The sequence below is a fragment of the Telopea speciosissima genome, chromosome 9 (assembly GCF_018873765.1).
Source record: "Telopea speciosissima isolate NSW1024214 ecotype Mountain lineage chromosome 9, Tspe_v1, whole genome shotgun sequence".
Classification (NCBI taxonomy): Eukaryota; Viridiplantae; Streptophyta; class Magnoliopsida; order Proteales; family Proteaceae; genus Telopea; species Telopea speciosissima.
The window spans coordinates 43,712,504-43,726,639 of NC_057924.1; the positions used below are offsets into that span (position 1 = coordinate 43,712,504).

The window sequence follows — 14,136 nt, forward strand, 5'->3', positions numbered from 1 at the left end:
GAATGATCAAACATCTGTACCCCTCGGCTCATCCGAGCCATCACCAGTCAACCTCAGCAGAGTCAAACACAGTCAGCAACATTGAAGATCTACTCATCAAGGTCAGCCGAACCTTGATGAGTGCGGGCAAATGATGAGTCCAGAAATAATAGACCAATAAGGGAACAACACGTGGCAACCCAGAGACAGAACAAGGGTAACCAGTCGAACCAAGCTGTAACCCAAGGGCGATTAGAGATAAACCTTCAAGGTCCGAGTGGTGCACCCACGGATGTGGCCGAGTACTCTTAGTCAGCGTTTGACACACTCAACCAGCAGCCCGCATCAGGGGAAGAAGAGAAGACCCTAGCGCTCCCACTCGGATCATAATGTGTCAAGATCGAGCGCTCCCACTCTAATCATAATGTGTCAAGACCGAGTGCTCCCACTCAGATCATGATTGGGTGAGACCAAATGCACTCTCTCGGATTTAGGTTCAAAATTGAAGAACCAGAAAGACTCGAGCGGTCCATACTCAGGAGACAAGGTAATTGCCGATGGAAGAACCGAGTGCTTGATACTCAAACCAAGACTTCACACCCTGTCCTTGCGCAGGGTCAGCCTCAGATCACGGTCGGTCTAGCTTTGGGTCAGCCTAGTATGAAGGATTGGATCTCCTTACAAAACCTTATGTCAAACACAACAACCATGGCCCAAGCAAGTCATAGGGCCACGGCACCACATCCCAAAGATCAAGAGATATGCTGAGTCAGCTGAGATCAGCCGTTACCTATTGGCAGAATCGTATCCCACTCGACTAAGGACTTTTACCATATAAAGAGTCCACTTCCAAATATAACTCCGACACAAGATCTCCTACCTAAATCAGACTCCTTCCTTACAAGGACTCTCCTCGTAACCGCCCAAGGCCACACTATATATACCCAGGTATAAGGCTCAAATGTCATCTGACTTATTGTGATATTGATCTGCTACTAAAATGGAGACCTAACTTAGGCATAGGAGAGTCCTAGACTGGAGGCACACCGGCTCTCCAGTGCTCATTCTGTTTTAGCAAGTTCATCCTAGAAGGACTCGACCGGAGGTTTCCAAACACAACAACCCTAAACCCAAAAAAGAAGCAACAGAAAGAAGATGGCAAACAGAAAGCAATAGAGCAGATTCCATCTCGAGAAGATGTCTTTGATCATGGATGCAGCGATGGAGGTGGTGGAGGTCCGGTCCGCTTGGAGGGTGAAGTGTTTGTGCTCAGTGCTCAAACCTTGAGAATAGGAAGAGAGAAAACCAAGGATGCTTCAAGAAGAATGCAGCACTTTCAATTTTATTCGATGTTGGGTTTTTTAATGTCCACTATTTTTGGGTGGATTATTAATGTCTATTAAATTGGACCAAGTTTCTCTTCAACCACGGTAAATGGGAGTCCATTCACTGACACAGTTTCAAATGTGCATGAGGAATTGGGAGGGTATTTTAGGGAACATTATAGGGTTTCTGAACCTTAGGATGGTGGCTGAACGTTAACCAGGCAAAGGAGAAAAACTTTGTCCTTAATTATTTATTGAAAAAGTGAAGACAATTGACTATTTAAGTGTTGATTGACTTTTTAATGCCTAGTTTCTATGTACCTAAAACACAATTCAAGTATGCAAAAAGTAGGGCTGCAACAGGATTGGGTTGGATTGGGCCTTTAAAAACCCCAGCCCAACCTTGAGCCCCTAAGCTGGACCAAGCTCGACTTGGCCCTAACGCAGGGCCAAAAAATTCCAACCCTGATTTGCCGTCAAGGTTGGGCCGGCTAACCCTGATTGGCCCTAATCATGGGGGTTGAGAAGGAAGATGCAAGGGCTGGCCAAGCTGGGAAAAGGAGATACATGGGCAGGTGAGGCTGGGAAGAAAAGAAAGAAGAGAAAGAAGAAAGAAAAAGGAAAAAAAAAAAAGAAAAAAGAAGATAGGGTCGGGTCGGGCTCAGCCCGAGGCCTAAAACTTGGCCCGGCCCGGTCCTGACTCAAGACCAAAAATTACCGACCCTGACCCGCCCTCAGGGCCAAGGTATCTCAACCCAGGCCCGGTTCTGGCTTAGGGCGGGTCGGGCCATCAGAGCCAAACTTGCACTAATAGCAAAAAGACACTTGTTAATAATTTAAGGAAAAATATTTAATATCTTTAATTAATTTATTGCAAAGTTACTTTTTTTTAACTTTAGATGCATGTATTTAGGTAATAATACTTCAATTTATTTATAAATATTATTGGACTTTGTTTTCCTTCACCCATAGAGGACAGTTCACCCACCATCCTAGGGTTCACAAACCCCTCCTAGGGTTTTTGTATGTTCCAAAATACCCTCCGGATATCCTTTCCAGCCCACTTCCGTCCCACGGTGAATGTGGATGAAGGAAAATTCGGTCCAATATTATTATGAGAAAAAGATCTCTACTTAGTGGTGTTTCCTATGCCCTCTCACAGGGCACCATGAGATGACGCCTCTGCCCCTTGGGTAGATATCCAAGTGCGCTCACCAATTGGCTCAGACGTTTGTGTAGAGACCGTGCGACCAAGTAAAGATCTATTATTATATTGTCGAATTCTATTCTCAAAATGTACGTTCATATTCTGGCCCGTTTAGTGCCATCTCGGTTTAGCTAAATATGTTCCTAAATCCTCTATAGGAACAAATCTTTATCTCCAAGGAAGAAACATGCTATGGGCAACAGCAAATCTGCCTTGTGGCATCATTCAATATTTTAAGATTCTTTCTATAAAAACAATCCAACGATTTACACTTCTTTAATAACTTCTCTATTTCTATCATATAAGAGAGCCCTAATAGGTTTCCACTTCTTTGTTTCTTTAAAGACTTTAAAGAGTTTTTCTTAAATACAGATCGATCAATCGATAGAGATGGAGAAAACGAAGAAGAACGCCCATGAAGAAGAAGAAGAGACTGATCTTATCAACAATCTCCCTGACTCCATTCTCTGTTTGATCATCTGTTACCTACCCATTAAACAAGTAGTAAGAACAAGCATCCTATGTAAAAGATGGAAGAAGCTATGGATGTCAATTCCGTCTATCAACTTTGATTTACAGAAACCAAATCCTTTGAACAAAAATCTGAACAAAGAGGTACGTGAAGTAATCGATCATATCTTCACATCTCATCATGGAAAAATAGAAAGTTGTTGGATAAAGCATTGCAGGAAAAACATCAAACACCATGAGGTGCAGAGATGGATAGAACAACTAAAGTCCAATAGAAGGAGCATCAACAAGCTTTCTCTTCAATGCATGAGCATTTTTGCATGGAAATGGTATCACATACAAAACAAAGAGCGGTACCAGTTACCTTCTCGGATATTCAGTTTTAGTTCTCTTCATGAATTAGAACTGAATAACTACAACTTATGGGATTCTTCACCTTTCGAAGGTTGCATGAATCTAACTACATTAAAGCTTGTTTCAATTCTTCTAAAATCTGATGTAATCCTCCAAGGTATAATCTTCAATTGTGGGTTGTTAGAGAATTTGAGTCTAATTCGATGTGAAGGTCTACAGACACTCAAAATTCTTGACCGGAATCTTAGGGTTTTGAAGATTGAGAATTTACAAGTAAAGGGCATAGAAATTCATGATATGAGTTTAAGAACATTAGTTATTGATACTTTATCATCTGGTAATGGCTATAAAATCACTACTCCAAATCTCCAGCAGCTTTGCATTACTCATCGTCATCATGCTTCTGCCTTGATTGATATTAACTGGACTGGAATTGAGATTATTGAAGTCAGCAGCAATTTCCGTGTAAGTTTTTCTAATTCTTTCTAGTAACATTGATGTTTGTTATTTATGTATTTTATTTTATTTATTTTTTTTTTTTTTGTACTTTGGAAACATGGATTCATTAATTAGGTGAAATTCACATCAACAAAATACAAAAGAAAAACCTCTAAGAAGTATAGTTGGAAAACTAGGTTTCGTGACTCGACTCGCCTTTTAGAAAACCTGATGACTCGGCCTGGTCAAACCTAGTCAAGGCGAGTCACTTTTTTTTTTTTTTTTGGGAGGGGGGATTTATTTAGGTGAATTACCATTATTGCACCTACTATTAAGTTTTGCTAAACATTAGAACTGAGAGGGTAAATACGTGATGTTATGTATTCTACTTCTTTTTTTCATTAAAAACAAAAACTTCTTCAGATTTTAGAAAATCGTGCGTAGTGTTTCAAATTTCAATATGGGAGCAGATTGCAATGATGGCCCAGGTCTCATTATTCCTTGATTTACTTCTTAAAGACTTAACTTGCTAGGCTCCAATTTCCCACCAAGGCCCTCCATTGATCATTCAGTTCCTATTTCGTGACTACTACTTCTTCTTCTTCTTCTCTCTTACAGACTGGTAACTCAAATCTTACCTAAATCTATCAATGAAGACTTTGTTATGAAAGCTTGGTAAGGCAGTAACTCAAAGTGATCCATCTCCCCCAACAACAGGTCTTCATCGAGCTGTGCATGTTGGCCTCCTGAATATAAGCGATTACAATCAGATTTTTTGGTACCCTAGTCATTCTATTTTTCTTCTCAATCTTCGTCTATGCTTTTCCTTTGTGTCCCTAATTCATAGATCCGACAAGTTTCATGAAATCATAGTGTACTGTTTGTTTTCCCATCTCCGACGATTACCTTGAATATAGCATCTTTCTTTCTCAGAGTCTCTCTCTTTCTCTGTAAGGAAAGTGTTTGATGAGTTGCCACAAAGGAATTTGAACCTGTGGACTGACTAACTATGTAGAAAAGGGTAAATTATAAATGACCTAACTCGGTGGTTAATGCATGACTCGGTTAAAAATACCGAGTCAAAGAAAAATCTGACTGACCAGGGCCGAGTCTGGTCATTTTTAAGCCTAGAGAGTCTTCGTGACTCTTGACCAGGTTTTATGATTTTTTGACTCGACTTGGGTGACTTGGCCGAGTCAAAACCTGGTTTTCCAACTATGTTAAGAAGTGAGAAGAGGTATTCTTTGAAATGTATCTTTTTATTTATTTTATTCATGTTAATAGAACTAGGTTTATTTGTGAACGTTTATGTTAAAACAAACACCATGAACAAACAAAATAGAGCAAATAAAGATTACATTGAGGTTTAATGTGGTTTACACACCAATATGATGTGCTACGTAAGGTCTTATTGTTGCTTCTGTTGGGCTGGACTTAAGAGCCAGAATCATTTGTTCTTTGAGTACCCCTTTATAGCCCAGATTGGGAGGACGTGCTTAGGGTGTTCATCCTCTCAACCCCCAGGTAATAACATTATATTGGTTGGTCCTTGGGTAGCCAAAACCTATGGAGAGTGTGGTAATATTGGTGGCATTGGTAAGTTTGCATTTTACGCTTCTGTGTATCACATTTGGAGGAAGCGAAATGGTAGACTGATTCGTAATACGACAAGACCGAGGCCAGCCATTGTTCGAGACATCAAATCTGACATTTTGGACAAGTGTCGTTCAATCACCTTCAAAGAGAAACCATCTCCCCGCAATAGCAGACTTATAGATCAATGGGGTGTTTCTATGATACATGTAACACATTGAATTACCTTTTGCTTGTATTTTGTGATATTCCCTTCTATATCTTTAGTTGTATGCCTTTCTCTTAGGGCCCTGTTTGTAGGTTCCTTTCCTTCCTCAGGTTAGGCCCTACTTTTCTATATAGTTCTCTTTTCTTTTCTCAATAAATTTAAATGACCTATCAAACAATATATATATATATATATATATATATATATATATATATATATATACATATATATATGTGTGTGTGTGTGTGTGATGTGCTACATCCACGGGTGAAGCTGAAGATGATTCACTATGTAAATTGGAAGAAGTTTACAGTGGAAACATCCCAATAACACCAGAATGGAAACAAAAACTCTCACCTAGAAACCCTAGCTTAAAAATCCCCAAATCTCACTTGTTTCACATGTTTACACAAGGCGGGTAAAACATTTAAAAACTCCTCCAAGCGGGTCAATCCATTGGGTCGGGTCATACCGTACCGACCCCACACTCCAAAAATGTCAGAAAAGAGCTGGTCAATCTTCGAAACAGGTACAAGAATTCGAGACAACATATCAGATTAGATAGAGTTAGGTCAAGTTATTATTTTATTTTTAAGGTAGGATTAGGACTCTTATTTTAAAAAGGGTAAGTATCCCACAAGTAAGTTGTGTGCATGTAAGTCTCTCTTCCTTGATTTTCTCTACCTCGTCTCACATGTACTGTTCCTGCTCTTCCTCTTCACTCTTGTTAATTCTTCTTTTCTCCTCCTTCTTCTTTACATCTCCTTGTATATCATATGCTTCCCAATTTCTGTTTTAGAATCGTTATCGTCTACGGTTCCCTGACCGATGCGGTTCTCTAGTGCCTCTCACAAGATGGGGGTGAGATCTACCCAGGGCACTTGACCGAACATTCTGCCTGGATGGGGTCTACCCTCTTCTTGTGAGAGGCACTAGAAAACCGCACCAATAAGAGAACCGCATATACGATAAAAATTCTCTGTTTTGGCCATTAACAATCAATAAAAAATTCGTTGAAACTCATTCAACACAAATTCGATTGGCTTGAAGTTAGGGCTACCATATGTGAACAGGACCCTTGAGTATTATTATTACGTGAGTGGGTTATTATTATCGACTATAGGTGGGTTATGTCAGATGGGATGGTGTGGATCCGTTATTAGTAGTTCTGTAGAGTGGAGATGATGTGGAGTAGTTATTTGTAGTGGTGTTATAACTATCACGGTGTGAGTTACATGTGCAAACCTATTTAATGACTATATTGTAAATGAGAAGGCTACCAACCTTTTATTTTGGCTAATAGATTACCTATCTGATTATTATATTAAATTATCTTTTGTGAGACAACATAGGATTCCACACCCAAGCCAGATGTCCAATTTTGTTTGTAAAGCCAAACCCCTATTCCTATAATTTCTCTCTTCCTCCCTAATCTCTCTCTCATCTCATCTCCCACCGCTGACGCAATAAATGCTATAAAAGCTAGGCACGACAGCATTTTTAATGTATTGGGATCCCCAAACACCGACTCGAACGTCCCCAAAAATCACGTGAAGTCAACAATTCACCTAAAACAATACGCGTTCTTCTCTGATCTTTGCTATACTCTCCATGGAAGAAGGTCATTCTAACTTTATTAAATACTTGTAAATAGTGAAAATAGTCACATTTACCTTTGTTGTTCAAAATTCCTCCGTTAAGCTAATTTGCAACGGATTACGTCAAAACGAAACCGCTTACACCTTATAACAATAAAATCCAATATTATATACTTTTCTTGTGATGGGGTATTACACTCATGACATCTTGGAAACAATTAGAATGAGGTTAGGACTCGGAGAGTCCACATCTAGCAATCCTACTCGTAGTATGAAACCAATGAGTCGACATCCAATGAGCTCAAGCTGACACTAAATAAGTTTTAATCGATGCCCATCATCGATCCAGCCATCAGTTGACGTCGATGGGCCACCATTGGATTTCGGCTGATCATTATTGCATGTTGACTCTATTCTATTTTTTTTTTATCTTATTTTATTTTATTTTATTTTTATGAAAGTGTAATCACACAAATCACACACCAGTCTGTTGAAAAATCCAACACCCATATATAGGGGCACAGCACACGTGGTGGAAGGAGCGTGGGCGTGCCAGGACCTTTGATGCAGGCTCAAACGGAACTGAAAACGACTTGTCTTAGTTTCCAAACAGGACAAAACGGTCCGTTCTAACTTCAGATTCAGACGAAACGGCCAATTCTGATTGACGGAACAGCCTGTTCTAACTTCCAGCCAGGCCGAAACAAAACGGCCTGTCCTGACTGGCAAAAATGGCCTGTTCTAAGAGATCGGAAATGGCCTGATCTGACTTCTAACCAGGACGAGAAGGGGATCCTTCCGTGCCTAAGTAACTCTAAGGTCTTTTGAGTAAAAACAAATCGCGATGGACAAAGCAAAGAAGAAGATTGAAAATCAAATTGTTGCTTGACAATTACATAGCCATTGAAGACACTTACACTTGCCGTCTACGGACTGTTGAACATGTACAACTTGGTGTTAAACTATGCTAACCACACCAAATCTCTTGTTGCCAGTAGCGTATCCGTTGAAGTTTTCACATCTTGCTTAGCGATGATCTGTCAAAGCTTGCAAACTTGATTCTGATGATGGTTGTCTTCTGAAACACAGGCCAGAAGACATGGTTGCTGGAGTTACTCTCCAAGCAAGGCCTACATGAATTCCCCTTGAAACACAAGCCAATGAGGCATTGGTGGCTGAAACCCAACTCCAGCAAAAATTACAGAAGGGATGATAGATTCCATCCTGAAAGAAAAAAGGAAAAGATAAGATAAAATCAAGATAAAGTGGGTATTGAGCTGTGTTGATCTGTTGAGTCTTCTCTGGCTTCTTGCTTGGCTTTGTCTTTTATAGAAGATAGACTTGGTAACTCCCATAACCACCACTTCCACTTGCTTCCTTGTGTTGGGGCCACTTTCACTCCAAAGTGCTAACCTCATGTGCCATGTGGCCATGTGGGGTTTGTAACCTCCCACCATCTATAGTCATGGCGGGTCCCACTTTTCCACTTTGTTAAATCATATTTAAAATGGTAACTCCTTGATGGTAGCGTGCAATGCACGGCCTTATGGCACATATAATCGAATCCCAATTTTTGGAAATTGGGTACAAACAATGCCCCTCACAATCCCGTTTGAACGAGGCCACACGAGTTCGAATGGGATTGTGGATAAATTTTTATCGGTCTCCAGTTTGGCCTCTTGACCGAAATACAGGGGCACTATCAGGAATGGGTATTGCTGCCCCTGGTTTGCCTGATTCAGGAATGGTTCCTTCATCGACACTTCTTCTTCCTTGAACCATCATGATTTTGCTTTCTGGTGTCCCACCGGGCATGCCAAACTGTGTTGGTGAAAAATCCAACACCCACACACAGGGGCACAGCGCACGTGGTGGAAAGAGCGCGGGCGTGCCAGAACCTTTGACGCAAGCCCAAACGGAACTAAAAATGGCCTGTCTTAGCTTCCGACCAGGACGAAACGGTCCGTTCTAACTTCAGACTGAGACCAAACGGCCTGTTCTGATTGACGGAACGGCCTGTTCTAACTTCCAGCCAGGCCGAAACAAAACAGCCTGTCCTGACTGGCAAAAATGGCCTGTTCTAAGAGGTCAGAAATGGCATGTTCTGACTTCTAACCAGGACGAGAAGGGAATCTTTCCGTGCCTGAGTAGCTCTAAGGTCTTTTGAGTAAAAGCAAATCGCGATGGACAAAGCAAAGAAGAAGATTGAAAATCAAATTGTTGCTTGACAATTACATAGCCATTGAAGACACTTACACTTGCCATCTACGGACTGTTGAACATGTACAACTTGGTGTTAAACTACGCTAACCACACCAAATCTCTTGTTGCCAGTAGCGTATCCGTTGAAGTTCCCAAGTCTTGCTTAGCGATGATCTGTCAAAGCTTGCAAACTTGATTCTGATGATGGTTGTCTTCTGAAACACGGGCCAGAAGACATGGTTGCTGGAGTTACTCTCCAAGAAAGGCCTATATGAATGCCCCTTGAAATACAAGCCAATGAAGCATTGGTGGCTGGAACCCAACTCCAGCAAAAATTACAAAAGGGATGAAAGATTACATCCTGAAAGAAAAAAGAAAAAGATAAGATAAAATAAAGATAAAGTGGGTATTGAGTTGTGTTGATCCGTTGAGTCTTCTCTTGCTTCTTGCTTGGCTTTGTCTTTTATAGAAGATAGACTTGGTAACTCCCATAACCACCACTTCCACTTGCTTCCTTGTATTGGGGCCACTTTCACTCCAAAGTGCTAACCTCCTGTGCCATGTGGCCATGTGGGGTTTGTAACCTCCCACCATCTATAGTCATGGCGGGTCCCACTTTTCCACTTTGTTGAATCATATTTAAAATGGTAACTCCTTGATGCCAGCGTGCAATGCACGGCCCTATGGCACATATAACCGAATCCCAATTTGTGAAAATTGGGTACAAACAATGCCCCTCACAATCCCGTTTGAACGAGGCCACACGAGTTCGAATGGGATTGTGAATAAATTTTTATTGGTCTCCAGTTTGGCCTCTTGACCGAAATACAGGGGGACTATCAGGAATGGATATTGCTGCCCCGATTTGCCTGATTCAGGAATGGGTTCCTTCATCGGCACTTCTTCTTCCTTGAACCATCACGATTTTGCTTTCTGGTGTCCCACCGGGCATGCCAAAATGTGTTGGTGAAAAATCCAACACCTACACATAGGGGCACAACGCACGTGCTGGAGGTAGCGCGGGCATGCCAGAGCCTTTGATGCAGGCCCAAATGGAACTAGAAAAGGCCTGTTTCAACTTTTGACCAGGACAAAACGGCCTGTTCTAAATGACTAAACGGCGTGTTCTAAGATGAAACGACCTGCTCAGCCAAGACGAAACAACCTGTTCTAACTTCCAACCAAGCCGAAATGGCCTATTCTAATTTGTGAAACGGCCTGTTCTAACTTCTAACCAGGACGAAAAGGGGATCTTTCCGTGCTTGAGTAGCTCTAAGGTCTTTTAGGAGAAAGAAAATTGCAATGGACGAAGCAAAGGAAGAAGATTGAAAATCAAAGTAGCTTACTTGCAGTCTGTGTCCGATTGGAGTCGGTACAGCTTGTGAAATCCGACATTGATGAGGTTTACAACTTGGTATTTACACTACAACTATTCTACGACCAAATTGCATAATCTCCCAAAAACAGACTCGATGAAGCTTCCACAACTCTGTCAGCCATGGATTGATGGAGCTTGCAACTTGATGTTAATGGTCGTCTTCTGAAACACGGGCCAAAAGACAAGATTGCTGGAGTTGTTCTCCAAGCATCTCCCAAAAATGGATCTGATGAAGCTTCCACAATTCTGCCAGCCACGGACTGATGAAGTTTGCAACTTGATGATGATGGTTGCCTTCTGAAACATGGGCTAAAAGACATGGTTGCTGGAGTTTTCTTCAAGCAAGACCTACATGATGCCCCTTGAAACACAAGCCAATGAGGCATTGGTGGCTGGAAGCCAACTCCAACAAAAATTACAGGGAAAGATGAAAGACTACATCTTGAAAGATAAAAAAAAAGGAATAAAGATAATAGAGTGTTGTGTTGTTGATTGTGGTCTCTTTGCTGTGAAAGCTCATTCTCTTTAATAGATGGAGCCCACGAAGGACTCCTGATGAGGGATAAAACACCCCACCTATCAGAGGCTGCCACATGGCTGACTTGACCTCAGTCCGAGAACCGAATTGGGCCGAGCAGGAAACCGGGCCGACCCCATCTCCGATAAGTCACCTGACAGAGGCAGACTCGCGCAAGCTAGCCGATGGCTGAGGCCGAGCTCATACAGGTTAGCCATAGACTCCTGGCTGAGCTTACGGCCGAGACCAACCTCTCGGGCCGACCTCCCAGGCCGAGGTGACGGTCAAGGCCAACCTACCATGCCACCCTCCTAAGCCGACCTTCGAGGCCGAGCCCTCCTCCACTGAAGCTGCCATAGCGCCCCACCGGGGACCTCCGGGCCACGTCAGCGCATCCCAGGAATCACGGGATAAGGATCGAGCCATGATCCCAGCGCAACACGGAATCACACTCTACATGGACTCTTACCTTAATAAGAGCCCGACCCCAAAAATAGCTCTCCACTCCGCTCTATGCGAGAGAACCTTCCGTGGACCTTATGTCACTAGAAGCGTACCGATAATTTGGCTTTGGCAACGAAGCGCTCAAGCCGGAAGGCACCTCACTTCACGGGTTCTCGGGAGCTGCCGCGACCATCAAGGGCTCAATCAACCTGCTGGTCATGATTGGGCAAGCTCCATGCCAGGCGACGATCCAAGTCAAATTCATGGTAGTACGGTCGGTAGTGGCTTTCAATGCCATACTCGATCGTCCTTCATTTACCGCTCTCCAAGCCATCATCTCCCTGACACACTTGAAGATGAAGTTCCCCACCGAGAACGGTGTCGACGAGGTCCGAGGCGACCAGAAGAAGGTGCGGGAGTGCTACGTTACTTTTGTCAAGCAAAATAAAGGTAATGTCCGAGGAATGGCAATGTGCGTCGAACACGTCCCCGAGGATCAGCGGGATGAGCTTATCGAAAGGAGAGGACGGCCCGTGGAAGACCTGACCCCATTTCATCTCAGCGAGGATGACCCAGCGAAGATGGTCCAGCTTAGATCATTACTGAATGAAGATCAAAGGAATCAGCTCGGAGCTTTCTTAAGGGCCAACACCGATGTCTTTGCCTGGTCGACTGCCGACATGACGGGCATACCCAGGCATATAGCTGAACACCCGCTCCACGTAGATCCAGGTCAAAAACCAATTCGGCAGAAGAGAAGGAACTACGCACTTGATCGACAAACCGCGATCAAAGAAGAGGTGGAGAAACTTCGCCGATCAGGGTTCATTCGAGAAGAAAAATTCTCGACCTGGTTGGCTAACGTCGTCATGGTCCCTAAATCGAATGGGAAGTGGAGAATGTGTGTCGACTACACCGATCTTAACAAGGCTTGTCCAAAAGATGAGTACCCGCTACCTCGAATTGACCTCTTGATCGACGCCACGGTAGGTCACGAGATGCTGAGTTTCATGGACACGTATTCCGGCTACAACCAAATCATGATGCATGAGGAGGACGAGTCATACACGGCATTCCAAACTGACCAAGAAAATTTTTGCTACAAGGTCATGCCGTTCGGATTGAAAAACACCGGAGCGACATACCAGCGCCTCGTGAACTATATATTCCGTGGGCAGATCGGAAGAAACATGGAAGTCTACGTGGATGACATGTTGGTGAAAAGTTTGAAGGCCGAACACCACTTGGCCGACCTGGAAGAAGCCTTTGGCGTATTGAGGAAGAACCAAATGAAGCTGAACCCCGCCAAGTGTGCATTCGGTGTGACCTCGGGAAAGTTCCTCGGCTTCATGGTCTCTGTCAGAGGCATCGAAGCCAATCCGGCAAAAATCAGGGCCATCCAAGAGATGAGCCCTCCAAGGACGATCCGAGAAGTACAGAGGCTAAACGGACGAGTGGCGGCGTTGGCACGATTCATATCGAGATCGGGCGACAAGTGCCTACCGTTCTTTAAGGCCCTCAAGAATATCCGAAACCCAAAGGACTTTATCTGGTCGGACGAATGCCAGGAAACTTTCAAAGAGCTGAAGAAATATTTGGAGAACCCGCCTCTTCTCAGCCGACCCGAACCAAAAGAGGAGCTTCAAGTTTACTAAGCCGCTACCCCTGTAGCGGTCAGCGCGGTGTTGATTAGGGAAGAAAGTTGAACTCAAAGACCCATATACTACATCAGCCACGTTCTTGTCGATGCCGAGACAAGATACTCCGGGTTCGAGAAAGTAGCATTCGCTCTTGTTACGGCCGCAAGGAAACTAAGGCCATACTTTCAAGCTCATCCGATCGCGGTACTGACCGACCAGCCACTCAAGAAGATATTGCACAAACCCGATGTTTTGGGATGGCTGATCACCTGGGCGGTTGAGCTGAGTGAATACGATATAAGCTATCATCTGAGAATGGTGATAAAAGGATAAGCCCTTGCCGACTTCATCGCCGAATGCACAGGGCCCGACCTTGAAGTCGGGGAAGAAAAGACAGTAGAAGAGGTCGGGGCTATGGCCGACCCGACTTGGACCATGAATGTCGACGGCTCAAGCAACTCTGAAGGAAGCGGGGCTGGCCTGATACTGGTAAGCCCCGAAGGGTTTCTGATCCAATATGCCCTGAGGTTCAAGTTTCCCACCTAGAACAACGAGGCCGAGTATGAAGCCCTCCTAGCTGGACTTTGAGTCAGCAAAGCAATGGGCGTAAAGCCGTTGAAGGTGCGAGGAGACTCCCAACTCATGGTCACCCAGGTCAATGGAGACTATGAGGCGAAAGATGAAAGGATGATAGCTTACCTGAGCCGAGCAAGAGATCTAATTTCTGAACTTGAGCACTTTGAGATGACTCGAATATCAAGAAAAGAGAATGTTGCGGCTGA

At 43.4% G+C, this 14,136-nt stretch overlaps 1 protein-coding gene across 1 annotated transcript in view; it reads left to right on the plus strand.

Moving 5' to 3' along the window:
• Positions 1–2,901: 2,901 nt before the first annotated feature.
• Positions 2,902–14,136, plus strand: part of LOC122638939 (F-box protein At1g80960-like) — a 34,009-nt gene continuing 22,774 nt past the window's right edge. The window contains exon 1 of the mRNA XM_043831790.1: positions 2,902–3,801. Within this exon, the coding sequence (XP_043687725.1) occupies positions 2,902–3,801 (900 nt within the window). The remainder of the gene's footprint in view (positions 3,802–14,136) is intronic.